At 53.4% G+C, this 20,347-nt stretch overlaps 10 protein-coding genes across 10 annotated transcripts; 5 read left to right on the top strand and 5 right to left on the bottom strand.

Annotated features, from left to right (window-relative positions):
- Positions 1-13: 13 nt before the first annotated feature.
- On the bottom strand, positions 14-595 carry CKM354_000048200 (uncharacterized protein; the record flags this gene model as incomplete). Its single annotated transcript, XM_044795571.1, has 3 exons — positions 14-315; positions 368-436; positions 484-595. The coding sequence occupies 3 exons, from the start codon at positions 593-595 to the stop codon at positions 14-16; spliced, it is 483 nt and encodes a 160-aa protein (XP_044651506.1).
- Positions 596-1,032: 437 nt separating this feature from the next.
- Positions 1,033-1,591, bottom strand: CKM354_000048100 (uncharacterized protein; the record flags this gene model as incomplete). Its single annotated transcript, XM_044795570.1, has 2 exons — positions 1,033-1,373; positions 1,435-1,591. 2 exons carry the CDS (start codon positions 1,589-1,591, stop codon positions 1,033-1,035), a joined length of 498 nt encoding a protein of 165 aa, XP_044651505.1.
- A 1,122-nt stretch (positions 1,592-2,713) lies between these two features.
- CKM354_000048000 (adenylate kinase ADK1) lies at positions 2,714-3,680 on the top strand (the record flags this gene model as incomplete). The annotated part of the gene is made up of 3 exons (XM_044795569.1): positions 2,714-2,867; positions 2,939-3,146; positions 3,224-3,680. 3 exons carry the CDS (start codon positions 2,714-2,716, stop codon positions 3,678-3,680), a joined length of 819 nt encoding a protein of 272 aa, XP_044651504.1.
- A 665-nt stretch (positions 3,681-4,345) lies between these two features.
- Positions 4,346-5,257, top strand: CKM354_000047900 (uncharacterized protein; the record flags this gene model as incomplete). The annotated part of the gene is made up of 1 exon (XM_044795568.1): positions 4,346-5,257. The coding sequence occupies one exon, from the start codon at positions 4,346-4,348 to the stop codon at positions 5,255-5,257; it is 912 nt and encodes a 303-aa protein (XP_044651503.1).
- A 233-nt stretch (positions 5,258-5,490) lies between these two features.
- Positions 5,491-7,401, bottom strand: CKM354_000047800 (uncharacterized protein; the record flags this gene model as incomplete). The annotated part of the gene is made up of 2 exons (XM_044795567.1): positions 5,491-6,923; positions 6,987-7,401. The coding sequence occupies 2 exons, from the start codon at positions 7,399-7,401 to the stop codon at positions 5,491-5,493; spliced, it is 1,848 nt and encodes a 615-aa protein (XP_044651502.1).
- Positions 7,402-8,053: 652 nt separating this feature from the next.
- CKM354_000047700 (1,4-alpha-glucan branching enzyme) lies at positions 8,054-10,243 on the top strand (the record flags this gene model as incomplete). The annotated part of the gene is made up of 2 exons (XM_044795566.1): positions 8,054-10,126; positions 10,181-10,243. The coding sequence occupies 2 exons, from the start codon at positions 8,054-8,056 to the stop codon at positions 10,241-10,243; spliced, it is 2,136 nt and encodes a 711-aa protein (XP_044651501.1).
- A 578-nt stretch (positions 10,244-10,821) lies between these two features.
- Positions 10,822-12,430, top strand: CKM354_000047600 (4-aminobutyrate transaminase; the record flags this gene model as incomplete). Its single annotated transcript, XM_044795565.1, has 2 exons — positions 10,822-12,024; positions 12,077-12,430. The coding sequence occupies 2 exons, from the start codon at positions 10,822-10,824 to the stop codon at positions 12,428-12,430; spliced, it is 1,557 nt and encodes a 518-aa protein (XP_044651500.1).
- An 832-nt stretch (positions 12,431-13,262) lies between these two features.
- Positions 13,263-14,790, top strand: CKM354_000047500 (uncharacterized protein; the record flags this gene model as incomplete). The annotated part of the gene is made up of 2 exons (XM_044795564.1): positions 13,263-13,858; positions 13,908-14,790. 2 exons carry the CDS (start codon positions 13,263-13,265, stop codon positions 14,788-14,790), a joined length of 1,479 nt encoding a protein of 492 aa, XP_044651499.1.
- Positions 14,791-14,848: 58 nt separating this feature from the next.
- Positions 14,849-18,544, bottom strand: CKM354_000047400 (uncharacterized protein; the record flags this gene model as incomplete). The annotated part of the gene is made up of 1 exon (XM_044795563.1): positions 14,849-18,544. One exon carries the CDS (start codon positions 18,542-18,544, stop codon positions 14,849-14,851), a length of 3,696 nt encoding a protein of 1,231 aa, XP_044651498.1.
- Positions 18,545-19,120: 576 nt separating this feature from the next.
- On the bottom strand, positions 19,121-20,201 carry CKM354_000047300 (uncharacterized protein; the record flags this gene model as incomplete). The annotated part of the gene is made up of 4 exons (XM_044795562.1): positions 19,121-19,341; positions 19,395-19,822; positions 19,883-19,970; positions 20,024-20,201. The coding sequence occupies 4 exons, from the start codon at positions 20,199-20,201 to the stop codon at positions 19,121-19,123; spliced, it is 915 nt and encodes a 304-aa protein (XP_044651497.1).
- Between the last annotated feature and the right edge of the window lie 146 nt (positions 20,202-20,347).

Below are 20,347 nucleotides of genomic sequence, written 5' to 3'. Positions count from 1 at the left end.
GCTCGTTATCTCCCTAGCGTTTGGATGTGCAATAGTAGCTATTTCCTCTACCATTAACCTGTCGCCAGTTGTCGGCTGGGCGGCAGAACTCCGTCCACTTGTCATGCATCAGCTTACTCGTCATGGCAAGCAGCTCTTGCAGTGCCTTCGGTTCGCCTCGACTCTCAGGACCCCGAAGTAGAACGTGGCGACGATCCCCTTTCATGTAGACAACGCAACCAGCGACCTTTGCTCCGACACCACATGTCACTAGCTCGAAGGAGTGACCATCGCTGTCGAGTCCTCCGAGCAGTTGATAGAGGAAGGAGGCATTGGCTGCATACTCATTAGCACGTATTTATCTGAGCGGAAGTCCAATCCAACTTACTGAGGATCTGGTCGCGTATGGTTGCACCTTCAAGCTCTGGCTCCCATTTTTCGCCCTTGTTCGAAGCGGCTTTCAAGGCGGCAGCGACCTTTGTTTCCACCATCTTCCCCACTGACTCCTCCATGGCGGCCGCGACCCTCGCCTCGATAGCTTTCTCCATCGACTCGTTGACGGCAGGACGATGTTGTCGCCCATGTTGGACGAATTGCCGGTGGTCCGGGGAGGCATCGCAGGCTGGGGAAGTACTCAGGTACAGGAAGCGGTGCAACGTCCCGGTGCAGTCGTTGAGTTCTGGTTTGCTCACGGTCCGTTTCTGAAGGGTGTCGAAGGACCTAATGTTAGGATCGACGAGAAAGTTGAGCTCAGTTTCTGTTGTGCGCAATGGAAAATGTTCAGCGGGTGATGGAGCACTCGGCAGTGTGGCAGTAATTGAGCAAACAAAATAATGCATAGAAGGTGTTCGAAGAGTGCGCATTGAGTGGAGCTCTGGGCTTCATTTCTCACTGGGCTTAGCTTGGCCCGGAATCAGTAGACGCGCTTGCAGCAGCACAACTCTCCATCAAGGGGAAGCACCACATCCTGCATTCTGACTTCTACTCTTCAATCTCAGTCGCATAGCGTAGTCGGCAGCGTGCGATGCTCAAGCTTCCAGTGAATGTCGATGGTCATGCCTGCTCATCGTCTCCGTCGTGCCTGTCGTCCACATTGGTAAAGTAGTAGCTCTTTCCCTGCCCTTCCAACCTGACTGCCTTCCAGCGATTGCCTGGCGAATAGAAGCCAGCCCAATTGCGACACAACAAGTCACTGGTCATGCTCAGTAGCTTCCGCAGCGCGTATGCTTCTCCTTCAGCATTGGGGCCGAGGATGAAGACGCGCCGCGACCCGTTCCTCGTAAATACAACGCTGGTAGATACCGAGGTACCAACTCCTACTGTCACAACCTCAAATTCTGCCACTTCTACCACATCGTCACCTGCCAGCAAAGGGTAAAGGTACTCGACGTTCGCTGTGTTGGCATCACACGTTAGCTAGAATTTGCGTCACGAGTGTAGAGGATGGCGATTTACCGAGGATCTGATTGCGCATGCCAGCAATATCCATTTCGATCTGATTCTTCTTGGGGGCTTCCGCGATCTTGGTGGAAACGAGCTTCTTCAAGGAGCTGTGTATGGCGGCGGCAATCCCGTCGACCAGTATGGAGAGCTCGTCGCTCAGAGCCGGCATCTTGGGTGCGAGAAAGAGCGAAGTTCAAGGAGGATTGGAAGAGGCTGCCTTCGATGCCGTGGTCGTTCGAATTGCACTGGAGCGCCGGTTATTTTCATGACAAAAGTTCACCAAGCCCTATTGTGCACAGCGCCAAGTTCGACCAGAGGAGAGACCGCTCGACAAAGCGGCCACCTTCAAGCAAACAGAGAGTTGTGCAGAAAGTTCCTGAAAGGGCGTGTACTGGGTTGCGTTTGCTGAAACTCGTCTTCGCATCTCTCTGCGGTTTATTTGCATCTTGTTTCGAAACATACGAGGGAGACATTCCAACGTGAGGACTCAGAGCATCTTTCGCATATGTCCCGATAACTATGTCTGTTCGCGGTGGGAGTCGTACATATCATAGTTGAAGTTCGCCTTGCCGTTGTCGATATTTTACTATCCGGTGCCTGGTTTTGAGATGCCGGAGTCTCTCACCATGCGAATTGCCAATCGAGACTCCGCAGCGCCTTCGTCTTTGTCTTGAGTTCGAATGGACAAGGTATGGCCAGGGCAGGAGCACTTCAGATTAATATCGTACATATGCCAACTGCTACGACGTGCGAGCTTACGGATTGGGTGAAACGTGTCCACTTCTCCTATACAGGCTCTACGGGTACGCACAGATCCTGATGACATCGCGAAGTCCGTGGGGAGCATGTATCTCTCATGGCTGGTCAGCAGGCAATAACGGCTGAGCGCTCTGTGACCGGACGCGACTGGAGCAGGCGTCTTTTCTTTTGCTGGAGCTCATTTCGTCGCCGGACACTTTGGCGTCTTCGATACAGTAGCAAGAATGCTTTCAGAGAGGATTTAAATTGTCGCTTAAGATCAGAAGAGCAGTGTATGCGATTCAATGTGTCCACGATAATGTTGGCGCGTGGGTGTATTGCGGCCGGAGGGAAGGAACAAGTTTGAGCGAGGTTGGACTTCAGGCTGGTGCCCTTGGCCGACGTCGCCGAGCAGCCGAACTCTCAACACAGCTGTGTCGAGCTCTTCCGGCGCATTTCTTTCTACTGCCGACCACCCTCTGCCTCCATTTTCCCATTCCCTCTTTTGCTGCACTTCGCTGTGGTTCGGTGATTACCTGGACCCGTATACAAGATGTCGTCGGAACAGGTCGAGGCGCTCAAAGCCACTGTCGACAAGCTAGAAAAGAAAGTCCACGAGCTCGAGGCGCGACTGTCAGGGAAACCAGCAGCAGGCACCGCGAACAGCGATGGCATGCGCATGATCTTGATTGGGCCTCCTGGAGCTGGTACGTGCAGGCAGAAGTGTCAATGGCACTCGGAGGGCGAGTATTCGCCAGCGGCTAATGTTCAACTCCAGGCAAGGGCACTCAGGCGCCGAGAATCAAGGAAAAGTATGGCTGCTGCCATCTGGCTACCGGCGACATGCTGCGCGCGCAAGTGGCCGCAAAGACCGAACTTGGCCGAGAGGCGAAGAAGATCATGGATGCAGGAGGCCTGGTGTCGGACGAGATCATGATTGGCATAATTGAGAAGGAGCTTGAGAACAACAAGGAGTGCAAGGGAGGGTATGTGGAGGTTGCCGATGGCGCGCTGGTCGGCCAAAGCGGACACCAGGGGAACTCATGCTGACAAAATTGGACAGATTCATTCTTGATGGTTTCCCGCGCACAGTTCCGCAAGCCAAGAAGCTTGATGAGATGTTGGCGGCCAAGACGCAGCAACTGAAGCATGCGATTGAACTGCAGATCGAGGACAACTTGCTCGTGGCTCGCATTACTGGACGTCTGGTGCACCCAGCCTCCGGACGATCATACCACAAGATCTTCAGCCCGCCGAAGAAGGAGATGACCGATGATATTACCGGAGAGCCTCTCATTCAGCGATCAGACGACAACGAGGAAGCACTCAAGAAGCGGTTAGGGACATATCACAAGCAGACCGCTCCGGTCGTGGACTACTACCGCGCTACCGGCATCTGGAGAAAGATTGATGCCAGCCAGGAGCCTGGCGCGGTGTGGAAGAACATGCTGCAAATTTTCAACGAGAGCGAGGGAAGCGCATCCGGCGGGCTGATGGGCAAGCTGGGTCTGAGGAAGTGAGGGCATTCATCTTTGTGAACCGCCACAACGGTCCACGATGGCGGCTAGAAGCCAGCGACTGTGGACCAGATTTGCCATAGCCGAAATGGGCAAGAGTCTGCTCAGAAGCCAGGCATTTCAGTGGTTCGTAAAATGTGGCGCGAGGTGTGCATAGAAGCTGTGCCGCTACAGTGTATCATAGGGAGCGGGCATTGTACGGATCACCTAATTCCATAGGGTTTTACCACAAAAGAGAAACACAAGAGTCGCGATTGCCTGCTGGGAGCTCCTTCTGCGGTCGATGTTGCGTTGCATGTCCCTTCTAGATCCGCGCCCGTCACTGACTTCTGCTTTGCAACGCCTCTGCACTGACAATTGCACAGCAATGCCCTCCTCCAAAGCAAGACGACATTACGGAGTGGATCTGCACAGATATCTGGGCATCGAATCGCCCGATCAGACAAACGCGCAGGAGCGCGAGGCAAGTACAAACGACCTTCACTTCACGACAGCTTTCTTCTAACGGCTCTGCAGCTGCCACCTGATGTCGCTCCACACATGCCACCACCTCCACCTCCACCTCCCTCTCAATCTTCCATAGGCCATCGCCTTCGCAATTCTCTGGCCAGCTTGCTCTTCGTCGTATTCACGCTGGCGACACTTGCTAACTCGCATGACAGACAGCCATGACTCCATCCGCCGGCCGCATACTTGACCGCGACCATGAATCCCCCAAAGGCATTCGACGCCGCGTCAGCAAGACACATACACCATCTTCGAAGGCTTCCACGTCGCTCATGGACCGCACCAATACCACGCGAACACGATCAAACTACACCATGACGACCACAAGCAGCACGCCAGGCGTCGGAATGACAACTTTCCTTCCTGAGATGCACAGCACTCCCCCGATGCCCACCTTCCAGAAGCCAGATATGGAGACGCCGACGCCATTGCGCAGAGAGCGGCCAAGAGAGTACGCCACTCCGTCACGTACACAAGGCTTAAGACGTCCGGACACACCTCGCGCAGAGAGAAGCATTGAAGACCTGTTCGTGCAAGCAGCGCGGAAACCTCACGTGCCCTACTCTACCACCCCACTCATCGATCGTGTCCCCGGCACACCACCGTTGCCTCGCAACTGGGGTCGTCGACAAGACCGAGCGATCTGCATTCTGGACGCCAGCAACTACAGTCTGAGCGGCATTGTGGCCAAGATCCGTCACGTCTTCCCAGATCTGGATGGCACCTTGACGCCAGCCATGGTCGACAAGAGACTTCGACAGTTGGACCAGATCATTGAGATTGACTACTGGGCTGTTGGATTGGCAAAGAACGAAAAGCAGCAACGCAGAGAGAAGGCGAAACTTGAGGAGGCGGAGGCCAAGAGACTTGACAGCAGTAGCATGTTGATGGGAGGTAGTGCCAGAGGTGTTACTGATGAGGCTAGGAGTGAGAAGGAGAATCTTGTGAAGGCTCAGAAGAAGTCGCGTTCAAAGGAGAAGGTCATCGATGGGGGCAGAGTTGATGCGGATATGGAAGCCCGGGATCCGGTCACAAGGGGTTTCTTGTCAAGCTTTCGCACACAGATTGCATGAGCTTGATTCTACTTTACTTGGGGCGACAATGAAGCGCCATGATACAGCCACAGCGACTTGGGAACAATGTCATCAACAAGGCAAAGCACTGCCTTTGACGTTGGAGTTTGTCAATGCGGGCCGAGTGATAATGTCTAATATAATCTCTGGCACTCGGCCACATGCAACAGCTATCTCACATTCTCCCTCGGATGCAGTTCGTTACTCGTTTCAAAATGTCGTCAAGCTTGAACCTACACGAAGCCAGCAGCCGTAGCTTTTTCTCTATACTCTTCGAAAGTTTTTGCCGCTCCACCTCGCGAATTGTTGCGAGCTCGCGCTTCAAACTCACTCTCCGTTCCTTCCTCGATGCGTTTTCGTTCTTCCCACGCATCCTCCTCACTCGCAATCATACCGCGAAAAGCGCCTTGCTGGCCACGACTGAAATAAACCGCGCCAGCTTTCCTGTTCGCGACGTCTTCGTTGATGAGGATGTATTTGATTCCTGATCCAGGCGTCTCGAACATGGCGTCTGCTAGGAGGCGCTCCATTACTGTTCGTAAACCTCTTGCTCCGGTCCCCATTTTCGACGCTGTTGTGGCGATGGCATGTAAAGCTGCTGTCGTAAAGCGAATTTCCATACTTGAGAGCGCGAACAATTGTTGGTATTGCTTCATGAGGCTGTTTCGGGGCTCCGTGAGCACTTTGACGAGTGCTTCCACGTCGAGGGAGGAAAGTGCGCAGGATATTGGGATGCGGCCAACTAGTTCGGGGATCAAACCATATTTTTGGAGGTCTTGAGGCTCGACGAGATCGAGGGTATTGAATTTTCGTTTTTGTGTTGCGGAGTTGAGATTTGATTGGTCGTGTTGCTGAGTCGGGGGTGTGTAATACGGAAGGTGCTTATCGAAGAGTTCATCTTCGCCTTCGATGATGGTTTCGTGCTGGTTGGAGGTGTCGGATCCAGGTGCTGCGCGGATTGTTGCGCCGAAACCGATGCTGCCTTTCGAGACGCGGTCTAGGATTACTTTGTGGAGGCCATTGAAGGCTCCTGCGCAGAGGAACAGGATATTGTCTGTTCTCACATTGTAGACATCGCCCTTGCCGCCTCCGGGCTGTGAGGGTTGATTTATGTTACCGCCCGAAAGCGGTGAGTTTGTCGGGTATCCAGATCCTTGACCTCGGTATTTTTCATTTGTTGAACTTCGCTCCTGCTTGGCTTGAATCTGAAGTGTTGTTCCTTCGATAATCTTCAACAGTGCCTGTTGAACGCCTTCACCACTTACGTCTTTGCCATGTGATACTTTGGCTGTGGCGATCTTATCTATTTCGTCCAGAACGATGATTCCTCGTTCAGCACGTGTCACATCGTAATTAGCGGCCGCCAGCAGGCGCTGTACGCAGACATCTGCATCTTCGCCAATGTAGCCCGCTTGTGTGAAGGGCGTGCAATCAGACATGCTGAATGGGACTTCGAGCACCCTGGCAAGAGTCTTTGCCATCAACGTCTTTCCAACACCCGATGGTCCTAGCAGTAGCACATTGCTCTTCTCCACAGTCAAGGGACTTGAATCCTGAAGTGGCGACGGAGGAGGACCAAGTCCATTTTGTTGTATAGTTCTTTGCTGGGAGCTATGATCGGGAGGATAGACATGTATCGTGGTCTGCTGCTGGCCAGGAAACTCATCTTCCGCAAAATCCTTCGTCAGCGAAGGCACAGCTATCCCTCGCTTCAATTCATCCTCCCTACCTTCTACCGGATGTCTCTGGTGCATGCGCCGTCGCTCCTCGGCCGCCAATTGCTCCTCCTCCTCTTCATCTCTCCTCTGCAGCTCCTGTATTCGCTGATAGTGGTTGTATACGGCCGTTGCCAAGGTCTTCTTCGCTCGCTCCTGGCCAACGACGAATTGATCGAGGTGCTGCTTGAGGATTGCAGGTGTGATGCGTGGCGCTCCGATTTCTGAAGCCCCTCCCAAGGGACCTTCGGTTGGGCCCCCAGGTTCATAAACGCCCGTCCAGGGCTGGTTTGTGAAATCGGAGCGAATGTACGACGACGAGTCTGATGACGTTCGGTGCGAGGCACTGAAGTGTCGGCGTGTGATGGCAGCAATGCCCAGGTAGGTCAGCCTGGCGCGCGGCGTGTAATGCGATGCAACCGTTGCCATGCCCAGTCTGCCTCACCGCGATGGCACACGCACTCGCCCAGATGCAGCAGCTCTGGTCGAGTGAATCAACACCGCATCAGTCGACGAGCTCCAGCTCCGAAGCCGCCACTCGTCAGCCTCCGCAGCGCCTCCCCACTCTCCACATTGCGAGAGGCCCCGAGCGACGCAGGGACCAACCAAGTGAATCCGGCCGAGCCAAGTCTGGACGGCCTGCGACGCTCATTTCTCCCGTCGCAGCGTCTGCTTTCTGTTGATTGAGCTCTGCGCAGCGGCTGCGCGCAGCAACGCGCCCAACCACTCTCGCCATGCCGACCAGCACGCCGCCACCGCGCGCAGCAGCGCGTTTCTGGCTCAACAGCCCGCAGGACGTTTATCTCGATTGGTTGAGGAAAATCGGACCGCTTCCCTGCAATGACATAGCTCTTGCGGTGGGGTTGAGCGCGAGAGCATTGACGATGGCCCAGCGTTGAGAGAGCTGCGCGCGAGACGCTGCCAATATTATTGTTGCCAGATCGCCCTCTCTTTTTGCGGGTGTACTTTCTCACTGACACTGCATTTTGCTCACAATCGCAATACACTCCTTCGCACTGCACGTCGTACTCACGAGAAACCTCACTGCTGACAGACCCCATCCTCGCCGCCGCCACTCACCATGGCCGATAAGTTGAACGAGACGTCGCCCGATAGCGTCATGGCGAAGCCGAACGGGCAGGTGCCCAACGACGGCACGGGCATCGTCCAGCTTGATCCGTGGCTCGAGCCATACACGGGTGCCCTCAAGTCGAGGTTCACGCAGACACAGAACTGGATCAAGAGCATCGATAAGCACGAAGGCGGTCTCGAGAAGTTCTCGCGCGGCTACGAGAAGTTCGGGTTCAACGTGTCGCCAGACAACACCATCACATACCGCGAATGGGCGCCGTTTGCCCTGCGAGCCTATCTCATCGGTGACTTCAACGAGTGGAACCGAGATAGCCATCAGATGCAGCGAGATGCATTTGGAGTATGGGAAATCCAACTCCCCGCCGTCAATGGTCAGCCAGCGATTCCTCACGACAGCAAGATCAAGATTAGCATGGTGGTGCCGAATGACGGGCAAAGAGTAGAGAGGCTACCAGCATGGATAACCCGAGTGACGCAAGATTTGTCCGTCTCGCCCATTTACGATGCACGGTTCTGGAATCCACCCCAGAAGTATCAGTGGAAGAATGCTCGCCCAGCGAAGCCACTGAGCGCACGAATCTACGAAGCACATGTCGGTATCTCGAGCCCAGACCCCAAGGTCGCTACGTACAAAGAGTTCACTCAGAATACACTGCCTCGGATTCGAGACTTGGGATACAACACCATTCAGCTCATGGCCATTATGGAGCACGCCTACTACGCCTCGTTCGGCTATCAGATCAATTCCTTCTTTGCGGCGTCATCGCGATACGGACATCCAGACGATTTGAAAGAATTGATCGATACAGCACACGGCATGGGCATCACAGTACTGCTGGATGTCGTCCACTCGCATGCTAGCAAGAATGTTGCGGATGGTCTCAACATGTTCGACAACAGCGACCACCTCTACTTTCACGAGGGAGCTCGTGGCCGGCACGAGCTGTGGGACTCGCGGCTCTTTAACTACGGGCACCACGAAGTCCTGCGCTTCTTGCTGTCCAACTTGCGCTTCTGGATGGAAGAATACCAATTCGACGGCTTCCGATTCGATGGTGTCACAAGCATGTTGTACAAGCATCACGGCATCGGCACTGGCTTCAGCGGTGGCTACCACGAGTACTTCGGTCCTAGTGTTGACGAGGAAGGCGTTGTCTACCTAATGTTGGCCAACGAGATGCTGCACAACCTCTATCCAGACTGCATCACGATCGCCGAAGATGTGAGCGGTATGCCCGGCCTGTGTGTCAAGTTGAGCTTGGGTGGAATAGGATTCGACTACAGACTTGCCATGGCTGTGCCAGACTTGTACATCAAGTGGCTCAAAGAGAAGCAGGACATTGATTGGGACATGGGAGCACTCTGCTTCACCTTGACGAATCGTCGCCATGGTGAGAAGACCATTGCCTACGCAGAGAGTCACGATCAAGCGCTGGTCGGCGACAAGACCTTGCTGTTCTGGCTTTGCGACGCCGAGATGTACACCAACATGTCCACCCTCACGCCCTTCACACCCGTCATCGAGCGTGGAATGGCGCTGCACAAGATGATCCGACTCATCACCCATTCGCTCGGAGGTGAGGCTTACCTGAACTTCGAGGGCAACGAGTTCGGCCATCCAGAGTGGCTGGATTTCCCTCGCGAGGGCAATGGCAACAGCTTCCACTACGCCCGCCGACAGTTCAACCTCGTGGAAGACAAGCTACTTCGCTACCACTTCCTGAACGACTTCGACAAGGCCATGCAGTGGACTGAGCAAAAGTATGGCTGGCTGCACTCGCCTCAAGCATACGTCAGCCTCAAGAACGAAAACGATAAGGTGGTCGTCTTCGAACGTGCTGGCCTGCTCTTCATCTTCAACTTTCATCCTTCCAGCTCGTTCACGGACTACCGTGTTGGTGTTGAACAGGCCGGAACTTACAGAGTCGTCTTGAACACCGACGACCCGGCCTTCGGAGGTCTTGGACGATCACAAAATGACACTCGCTTCTTCACGACGGACTTCGCATGGAACAATCGCAAGAACTTCTTGCAAGTGTACATTCCTACTCGCACAGCACTGGTAAGCCTCCCGGTAGATTGCTATGCATATTTCACATACTGACCGAACATGTAGGTTCTCGCACTCGAGGAAACCCTCGATCCGAACTGGAAGTCGCAGGTCTCGCTCGGATACTGAGCGTAATTTCACGAAAATAGCAGACTGATGAAAAGCTTCATTGAGATTTAAGCTAGGCGTTGGAAGGGGACATCACAGTGTATACTATAGATATCCGGCGTTGACAGTACGTCCAAGGAGTGCAAGGCACTTGTTCGGCTTAACTAGATGTTTGATCCCGTGATCGTTGCTGGAGAATTGCGATAAGGCGATATTTATTCTAGTCCTTCTGCCACCTTTTTGCCGCTGCGAGTGCCATAATGCCATGGCGACGGACAGTCACATGGCGTCACCCAAACTGCTAGTCACAATTTTTATGCCGGTAGCACGCGTGCTGCGAGCGCTGCTGTTGGCAGAAGCACCAGGGAATACTTTCCTCTGCACCGGCCCGGTGGCTGAGCCGCTGTTTGTGCTGCTGAAGGGCGCCGCTTGCCACTGCCAATTTGGGCTAGCTCACAACCTTGATTGCAAGGGTACGTCGCGAGCTCTATCACTTCCCCACATACATATACTGTAGCAATGCCGCCGTCTTCCTCTTGCGTTCTCATTGCCTGTTTTCTCACTTGTTCCTCGTACTACCATCGTCAGGCGAGACAATCATGGCCTCCTTCATGAGAAATGCTGCTCGTCTGCAGCCAGCACTCCGCTCCTCGATTCGTCCCGCAACGATCGTTCGACGAACCATGGCCACTCAGTCGCCTTCGCACAACGCCAGCGCTGCTGCAGCAGTCAGATCTGCCGTGTCTGACTCTGCCGAGCCCTCGCTATTCCCAGACGAGCCAACTGGGCCAATTGTACGAACACAGATCCCTGGTCCAAAGTCACAAGAGGCGATAGCAGAGCTTGATCAAGTCTTCGATACGCGATCGCTCAACATGATGGCAAACTACCAGAACAGCTTCGGAAACTACCTGGCTGATTTGGATGGCAACGTGCTACTCGATGTCTACGCTCAAATCGCGTCCATTCCTGTTGGCTACAGCAACCCAAACCTGCTGGCTGCTGCCACGACCCCAGAGATGGCCTCTGCTATCATCAACAGACCTGCTCTTGGAAACTTCCCTCAGCATGACTGGGCACACATCTTGAAGACTGGTATCCTGAAGGCTGCTCCAAAGGGCTGCGACCAGGTCTTCACTGCACAAGCTGGCTCGGATGCCAACGAGCTCGCATATAAGGCCGCTTTCATGTGGAAGCGTCGACAGGAACGTGGTGGCCCAGAGGTTGACTTCACAGCTGAGGAGATCTCTTCTGCCATGAACAACCAATTTCCTGGCTCGCCGAACAACATGTCGATCCTGTCTTTCCGCACCGCTTTCCATGGCCGTCTGTTCGGTTCGCTCTCTACCACTCGCTCCAAGCCAATTCACAAGCTCGACATTCCTGCCTTTGACTGGCCCCAAGCATCTTTCCCAGCATTGAAGTACCCACTTGAGGAGCATGCTGAGGAGAACGCAAAGGAGGAGGCCCGCTGCTTGGCTGAGGTTGAAGACCTTCTCCTCAACTACCACAACAAGCCTGCTGCTGTTATTGTCGAGCCCATCCAGTCTGAGGGTGGTGACAACCATGCTAGCCCAGCATTCTTCAACGGTCTCCGTGATGTCACCCGCAAGCACGGCGTGCTTCTGATCGTCGACGAAGTCCAGACTGGTGTTGGTGCTACCGGCAAGTTCTGGGCACATGAGCACTGGAACCTCAAGCACGCCCCAGACATGGTCACGTTCAGCAAGAAGGCACAGACCGCCGGCTACTACTTCAGCAACCCAGAGCTCAGGCCAAACAAGCCTTACCGTCAATTCAACGTAAGTTCACAACACTCTCACAGCTTGTCCACAACTGACTTATTGGTTCTAGACTTGGATGGGTGACCCAGCTCGTGCACTGCTCTTCCGCGCTATCATTAACGAGATCGAGCGTCTCAACCTGGTTGAGAACACTGCCATCACTGGCGAGTACCTCTACAACGGCCTCGAGAACCTGGGCAAGCAATACCCTGGCGAGATCCAGAATCTCCGCGGCAAGGGCCAAGGCACATTCATTGCTTGGGACTCTCCTCGCCGTGACGAGGTGCTGAAGAAGGCCAAGGGTGTCGGCATCAACATTGGTGGATCTGGTGAGCGTGCTGTGCGCCTGCGACCTATGCTCATCTTCCAGAAGAAGCATGCAGACATCTTCCTCGATGCGTTGGAGAAGGTGTTCAAGTCATGAACGACTGCACCGAGTGGTATCACGACGGAGGCATGATTGAAAGATTTTCAAGACACATTGAAGCGATTCGAAAATGGTCGGCACGGAACAGTGCGACTTTGCATGGCGTTGGGGCTATATCAAGGACCGAAAAGCATTTTGCCTACAGGTTTACGGCAGACGATTGAGATGTAACATGAGCACCTGAGAGAAGTGATCATAATCTGGAACTATCGAACAGAAAGAGTTCGACTGTCTTCGAAACATCATCCACGTATCACTGCTGACCGCCCATCTCGTCACTCCGTTTGTACCTGCCAGTGATTCGTGCCAAGCTTGACGACAAGCTTTGCGGGTTGGAACTTTCGCTGAGCCGCGCAGGAACCAGATTCCTGCCCACCTCTTCACGGCGCGACGTTCTCCCAGAATGACTCCACGAACGAGAAATTGAAGGTCTGCCCAGCTAGACTAGCTCTCAATCGACGACAACTTGAAAGAACCCATGACGGCGGCGTCACAGTTGGAAAGCTGTCGTCATCGTCTGGTTGTCGGCATGCTCAAAAAGGCTCCTCGGCGGCCGGGCCGACGCTCGCGCAGCAATGAACGCGTCCTTTGAACGTCCCACGTCATCGTCCTCACATTCGATCCTGCGTGGCCCCGAAACAGTCTGGCGTCACGTAGCGAAACCGGGAAGAGCCAAGAGATATATGCAGGTAAGGTCTTGCTCTGACGCGCTGATACGCGCTCGTCACTGCTAAGCTACTCTCTTCTTCCCTGCCCTTGCTCCTTTCGCTGGCTTCTTGCTGCTTAACCCTCAGGCATCCGCGGAGTACAGCTCGTACAGAGACGAAATATGGTTGGCAAGAGGTCTCTCCCGCAGCCACCGAATAGCAGGACGAAGAGTTCTGGTCAGGTCAGGCCTAGAAGCAGAGGACAACAATACGCCAATGGAGACCTAGAATCAGGAGCAGGATATGACAACTACGAAGGATATCGCGAGGCCAATGGCAATGGGAATGCCAGGCCACGAGTTGACCTGACCAACGGAATTAAGGGGCCCAAACCAGGAATTTGGAGGTTCAAGGATGCGGCGAGGACAGCTCTGGAAGACAAAAGACGGGAAGAGTTGAAGAACAAGCTCTTGACTCAAATCAATCATGACGAGCTGGAAGAGTTTCGTAAATCTGATGAAGAGTTGAAAGCGATAAAGAACAAGAAAGTCAGGAAATTCTATTCCGAGCAGAATGATCGCCTCAATGACTGGTTAGAGGTCGATGCCATTGTGATGGCCGTCGCGGACGATGTTCTGGAGAGCATGGATCCCGATCCAGATAATGATGGAACACGCGAAAGAGGAGGAGGAATTCAGGACGTTGCTGGTAATATCTATGAGCTCCTACCTGAAGAGGAGAAGGAGAAGCGGGCGAAAGCTGAGAAGCGAGCAAAATGGTAACACTTTTCGTTGCATGTTCAACTTCACCGACTGACATTATCCCAGGGCCATCAACGTAAACGTCATTGCGAATGTGCTACTCCTAGCAGGAAAAGTCTACGCGGCATCAACAACTGGCTCCCTCTCTCTGATCGCCAGTCTCGTCGACTCCGCCCTCGATCTCCTCTGCACCCTCATCGTCTGGTCTACCAACAAACTCGTCAGCTGGCGCTTAGACAAGCTCCAAAAGACTTTCCCTGTCGGTCGCAAACGCCTCGAACCCCTCGGCATCCTCGTGTTCTCTATCATCATGGTCATTTCTTTCCTCCAGATCCTCCAAGAATCCGTGGAGAAACTCATGCCTTTGAAAGGTGAAGCCGAACCTCTCGGGAACTATGCCATTGGCGCACTGGTTTCCACAGTCGTCGTCAAAGGCATCATCTGGTTCGGCTGCATGCCAATCAAGACAACACAAGTTCAAGCTCTCGCAAAAGATTGCAAAACGGACGTCAACTTCAACACGCTATCGCTCCTCTTCCCGTTAATCGGGTACTATGCGGATGTCTGGTGGCTGGATCCCGCAGGCGCAGCCGTCCTCTCTATCTTCATCATCGTAGATTGGGCATCAACCTGTTTCGAAAATATTACAAGACTTTCCGGCCAAGCCGCCGACTCAGAATTTATGAAGAAATTAATGTATGTGGCATACAGATTTAGTCCTGTGGTGGCGGGTTTCAAAAATGTTACGGCGTATCATGCGGGAGACGGAGTCTGGGTGGAAATTGATGTGCTGATGGATCCGCATACCAAACTTTACCATGCGCATGATATTGCGGAGACTTTGCAGTATTGTACTGAAGGGTTGGGCGAGGTTGATCGGTGTTTTGTCACGATGGATTATAGTTCTAGTGGACCTACTGGGCATGCGGAGGATGCGGAAAGAGTGTGATATTAGCATGTTGATTGAGTACAGCTATTTATCTGTGCCCAGCTTTGAAGTTCTCCCATTACTTTGTCCACGTCCTGACATGTTCCTTGCGCTTGTGCGGACGGATGATCTTCTGGACCACTTTGTCAGGAGTCAGGACGCTGATATGCTGGTACTTCTCAGTCCATCCACGAGTCTCTATGTCCTTTGCTACCTCTTTTGGATCTTCGGATGAAGAAGCAGCCTTTGGAAGGTAACATACGACGAACCTTCGGAATCTGCTGGTGTTCAGGAGAGCCCAGCCAGCAAACCAGTTGACCATGAAATCCGCTGCAGCGATGTCGTCTTTCTTCCAGAGGTCTTTGAAACTCGGTAACAACTCTGGATCAATTGAGACCAAGTTGGCATTCGGAAGTGGATTGGGAGATTCCTCGCGGTCCTCCATTTCAGGCGGACAGAGGTCACAAACAGCGCCATACAGTCGCAGCCACCGCTCATCCGGCTTTTCGCGGTCGATGAAGTTTTTGAACAAAAACTGCTTTAGGCCAGGTCGGGCAAGAATCTTGTTGGCTTCAGCACCTTCAGGCTTGAAGCTGTTGGCGTCAAGAAAGTTTTGTATTATCTCCGTAGCGCTCTCCGGATGGTAGACGAGCAGATCATCCGTGAGGAACACTGCATTGCCGAGTGCTAGTATTCGAGTGCATCCGAAAGTTGCCTTGCGATCTTCCAGAATCGCTGCAGCCTCATCAACACCGACGGTAAATACTGCGGTAGCTTGTGAAGACCATTCGGCCAGGCCAGGGACTTTCCAAAGAGGAACGTCGGTGTGGACCAAGAGTACACCGGTTCTGTATTTTCTGCGAAAGTAGTCCCATGCTCCAGCCGTGTCTGAGTGGTACACTTTGCACTTCATGCCGGTAAATATCTGTCTGTAGACTTCCGATATAGCACTGTATGTGGACGGGATCATCAAGAAGACAGCCTCCGGACTCTTGACGAAGAGATTTTCTACATCAAGATGTGCCAGATCTCTGCCCAAGATCGAATGCAAAGGTTGCATATCAATGGGTGCAGGAGCATCAGTAGATTGAAGTTTCCTCTGAAGGCTTGGGAGTCCGTCAAAGGCGTAGAATTTCAAAGAGGCACTGCTTAAAGGCATGTCGGGGCCATCTAGGAACTTCCAGGGCTCTGCGTCGCTTGGGTAGATTAGTATCGTTGAAGAGTAGCCCACTACTGTGGCGACAATGCCGCAGTCATTCAGTTTGCAAACCTCGGAAAGGCCAGCCATTTCGTCCTCCTCCGCAACATCGAGATGCAGAAACCCGGCAGCAATCTCGTTACTCTGTCGTATGCTGTCCCACAGCACAGCCTGCACGTCGCCGCTGAGCACAGCATGTCCAGCGCGAACGATTGGGTCGGATCCGAACATGCGAATGAATGAACGATCACCTATCATTTCGAACTTTGCCCTGACTCGATGGGGACGCTCATCGCCCGCATGGTACAGCTTGAAACTCGCGTTCAACATCACTGCCGCAGCCGCTGCACCATTCGTATGCCATGGTGAGTTCCAGCTTTCGGATGGTCTTACCGCCTCGTTGGGTGTTGGGTGTGCAGGTGATCCTACTAAATGAGTCGGTGACATGACTATGTCCGGTGATATCTGCGATACCGTAGACAGTGCTGGCACTTGCGGCGCACTGGCTTGGACTGCTTCTCGAACGACAACTGTTCCGGGATCTGCATTTTGGATACCTGCTAGCTTCCTATGCTCGGCGAGGGGCTCCAAATTCGGACTGTCTGCGGAAGGCGCTGAAAACGTGCCAGATTTGGATACCTTTCTCATGGCCCCGGGTGCTAGAGCGTCAAATCCGGTGTCCCGGTGAGCAAATTTGCAAGTATCTCCTTTCAAACATGCTCCTTGGGTTCGCCAGAAGTGGCATGTCAGTTTTGAAAGTGGTATATAGGACATGTCGGGAGGTACCCTGACCTTTTCTGGGTCCTTAGACATCGGCTCATTTTTCTGAGCAATTTCAGCAAGTCTTGCCATGTATGCTTCCTGGCTTGCTCGGGCGTCTTCTACAGTCACTTTGGGTGGAGGTGCATCGAACCCTGTATCGTAGTGCGCATATTTACAATGTGCATTGTGATTGCATTTGCCATGTGCCCGCCAGAAATGGCAGAACAGCTCGTGGAATCTGTAAGGCTGGTTCTTAGGGGGTAATCGTAGCCTGGCGGCCTCTTCGCCACTGATCTTCGTTGCGTCTCCAGGAGGATAGAAATGTAGATTGAAGCACTCGTCGGCACTGTAATAACAATTGCCTTCGCTCCAGAATCGACATGTGACTCTGTGTGGGCGATCTCGACCATCTTCAGCGGCTACGGCTGGATTTTTCGTGACATGAGTTGCCACACCCGCTGTTCCGATGGTGCCTGTCACTGCCGGCCTATTGTCGCCCGTGGTAGCGCCTGGAAGTGAGCTCTCACGAGCCGCAGGAGGTGGCGTCCGTCTAGCATATGCGCTGCCAATACTTCTACTCTCGGCAACAGGTTGAATGCTTGACTGGGCGGGAGGCACTCGTCCTTCTCCCATGGATGCTGTTCTTGCCACAAGCCGGTCTGTAGATGGGCTGGACGCCTTGATGACCTTACCAGTCTTCGGATCAATGATATCCAAAGCATTGATATCAGGTGCAGCTTCTGAGCGCGAAGAATATTTCTGCACAGCATGTTGCACGCGCAAGTGTTGAAATCTAGGCTGTGCTCCACCGTGTGAGAGCTCAGAAGGAGCCGGCACACGTCTGCGCTTTTGCTTGTTCGCGTCCCAGTTGGCCATCACATTCCTCGACTTCTTAGCTCGAGCTGTTGTTGCACCCTGGTCCGCGTTGGTAGGCACACTCTTCCGTGCGACCACATCCTGAGCTGGCTGTGCCGCTGTTTGCTTTGGTGGCTGCTTGGGAGGTTCTCTGCGTTCGTTCATTATCGGCACAGTCCGACGCGTGGTATCTAATGCCGGACGTTGTCTCTTGGGAGATGTTGGGGCAGCCGGCTGAGGTCGCTCTCGAATCGTCTCTTTCTCCTTCCGTGGACTCCGAAGTTTCTTCAGTGGAGGCTGTCTGCGCGACCTCCGCAGCTCATCAACGAGCGAATCTCTGCTGCTTTCAGAACTTGAGCTGCTCGATTCCTCGCTAGAAACGCCATCGTTATTCTGCTTGGACCGAGCTCTCTTCAGTTTCTGTGCTACACCTTTTCGAGGAGACACCTGCTGCGGTGCAGCGCGGACAGTCGTTGCTCTCCTCGCCAAAGGTTCCTCTTCAGATTCTTCTTCTTCAAATTCATCATCGCTGGCTTCATTCAGGAGTGCCTGCTCTTCTTCCTCTTCCAAAGTATCGGGCCGAGTCTCCATGCCCTTCTTACGTCGTTTCGCATTTCGTCGAGCTCTCCGCTGATTCTTCTCGGCTCTGTGGGCTTGCCACCGACGGTTCCAATCAGCTCTGTCGAAGGGTTCCTTCTTGCCTTGCTTGACGTCTTTGAGGAATTGACGCCAATCAGTCCAGATCTCACTGTCTTCCTCGGGGAGCCCGTCGCGTGGTTCCCACGTGGCTTCGTAGATTGGATAACCAGTCCATTTGATGAGGTATTTCTCGAGTGTTTCATCGTAATCTAAGACCCGCTCAATGTCGTACTCCTTTTCGGGATCGTCATCAGTTGTGTACTCTGTGCGGATCGAGTCCTCGTCAGAGCTTTCGTCGACGAACAAGTTACTGTGAGCCATGGTGGTTGTGCTTGTGGTTCGGTAAGCGTCTCGCGAGGTGCTGCAATGTGCAACGCGTCAACCTCAAGGAGACATTTGGAAGGTACTACACCGTTCACGCGTGCGAGAGGCAATTCAAGCAGAAGCCGGCGGCACAACAATGGCGTGCACACAAGTTCGCGAGTCCTTGTGGACGATGTTCCTCGACGATGTTTGAAGTGGAAGGAGTTTAGATGTGGGGCACAGGTAAACAACCGACCAACCGCGCTTGCCAAATGGCAGAAGAGCCACAAAAGTGAAGAAGGAGAACAAATGACGGTAAAGTGGAGGCTCATGCATTATTACATCTCTCGGATTCAACGCGTATGGGATATCTCACGTCTCGCTTGCTATGCACACACATTACTTCGTAGATTTCGTCAACGCCCACGCTTGCTTCCCAATCTTATCCTGCGACGGAAGCCGTGCATGGCCACGAGAGCTGCTCAGCATCCTACAGCAGTGCTGTATGGAGAGACTGCAGAGAGCGTCGCCGACGCTTGCGATGAAACAAAAAAGCGGGATGATCTATCATCCGTATTACCCAGACCCAAAACATCAAGTGTATGTACTGCCGCCACTTGTCGTCGGCATCGGCCAGTCGTCCTCTGTTATGCTTGACCAGAATGTCCATATCGTGACGACGGCGAGGAAGGTGAACAATGTCTCGAATAGTCCTCCGTTGATCTTACCATCGGTGCCTTCACAGATGTGCACGCTAATCACGTACTGGAAGATCTGGCCGATGGCGAAGAGCAGGGCCGCAGCGACCAAGAAAACTAGATGAGTGTCAGTAACAGCAGCGGTGCAGCACTTTGCTGTGAGAACATACGCATTGGACGCTTCTCGCCAAGGACCTTAAGCACGAGCACAGCCTCCAGGATGAAGAAGATCACCAAGAAGACCAGCGGGACCAGTTGGTACAGAGTGTACAGCGCATAGGCTTGGTTGGGATCTGTCAGTGTGTCGTTCCAGTATCCGGTCCAGTTGAAGCCAGTATCAAAGGCAATGTATCCAGTGCCAACGAAGAAGGCTGCGGCAGAGCCGAAAATTAGTGCCAGTGAGAGAGGTGTTCCATCATCGATCAGTTGATATCCGACTGCGCCATTCATTAGAAGGATCCAGGTCGTGGCCACCACAGCGGCGATGTGTACAGCGGAAAAGCCTCGTCGCACAGCTCCTTCCAAGGGAAAGCCTCCAACGGTGAAGATCTCGCAAATCATGATGATGATGAAGCCAATGAGGAAGAATTGCATTTCTCTGGTGAGCACATGTCAGTGATCGTGGTTGGTGCCAACAAGGGGCATGCACACAGCATACCTTCTGCCAACAGCGGCTCTCTTCCTATCAGACCGCCATAGTAGGAATAGCGATGTCAGAATTGCGATTCCAGCCACCAGTATCGAACCTGTCGACAAGTCAATTCACCGCACCGAGCACACGCTCACAGATTTTACCTACCCAAGTTGGCAAGATAGCGGTCACCGCTGAGAGGGATACCCGTGAGCTGACATCCACCAAAATACGGTTCTTGTCCACCGCGAGCACGCGACTCCAAGAATAGGTTGCAGACTGGTATAGTCGCATATCCGCTTCCACTGTCACGACAAAAGTCGTGAAATCTCCCGTATTGCGACATGGCGATTGTGCTTCACGGAGAAGCGTTGTTCTCCTTCGAAGGTCGCGAGAGTTGGTCGAAGCCGTCGTCGATCGCGACGAAAGGCTGAGCCGGGCGGCCTATCGCGCGGCTGCGATTCTCGAGGTTCGCGGAACGGTCGTCGCGTC

The sequence above is a fragment of the Cercospora kikuchii genome (assembly GCF_019650295.1).
Source record: "Cercospora kikuchii DNA, contig_00001, whole genome shotgun sequence".
Classification (NCBI taxonomy): domain Eukaryota; kingdom Fungi; phylum Ascomycota; class Dothideomycetes; order Mycosphaerellales; family Mycosphaerellaceae; genus Cercospora; species Cercospora kikuchii.
Note: the sequence above shows the minus strand (reverse complement) of the source record. Positions and strands in the feature narration are given on the sequence as shown.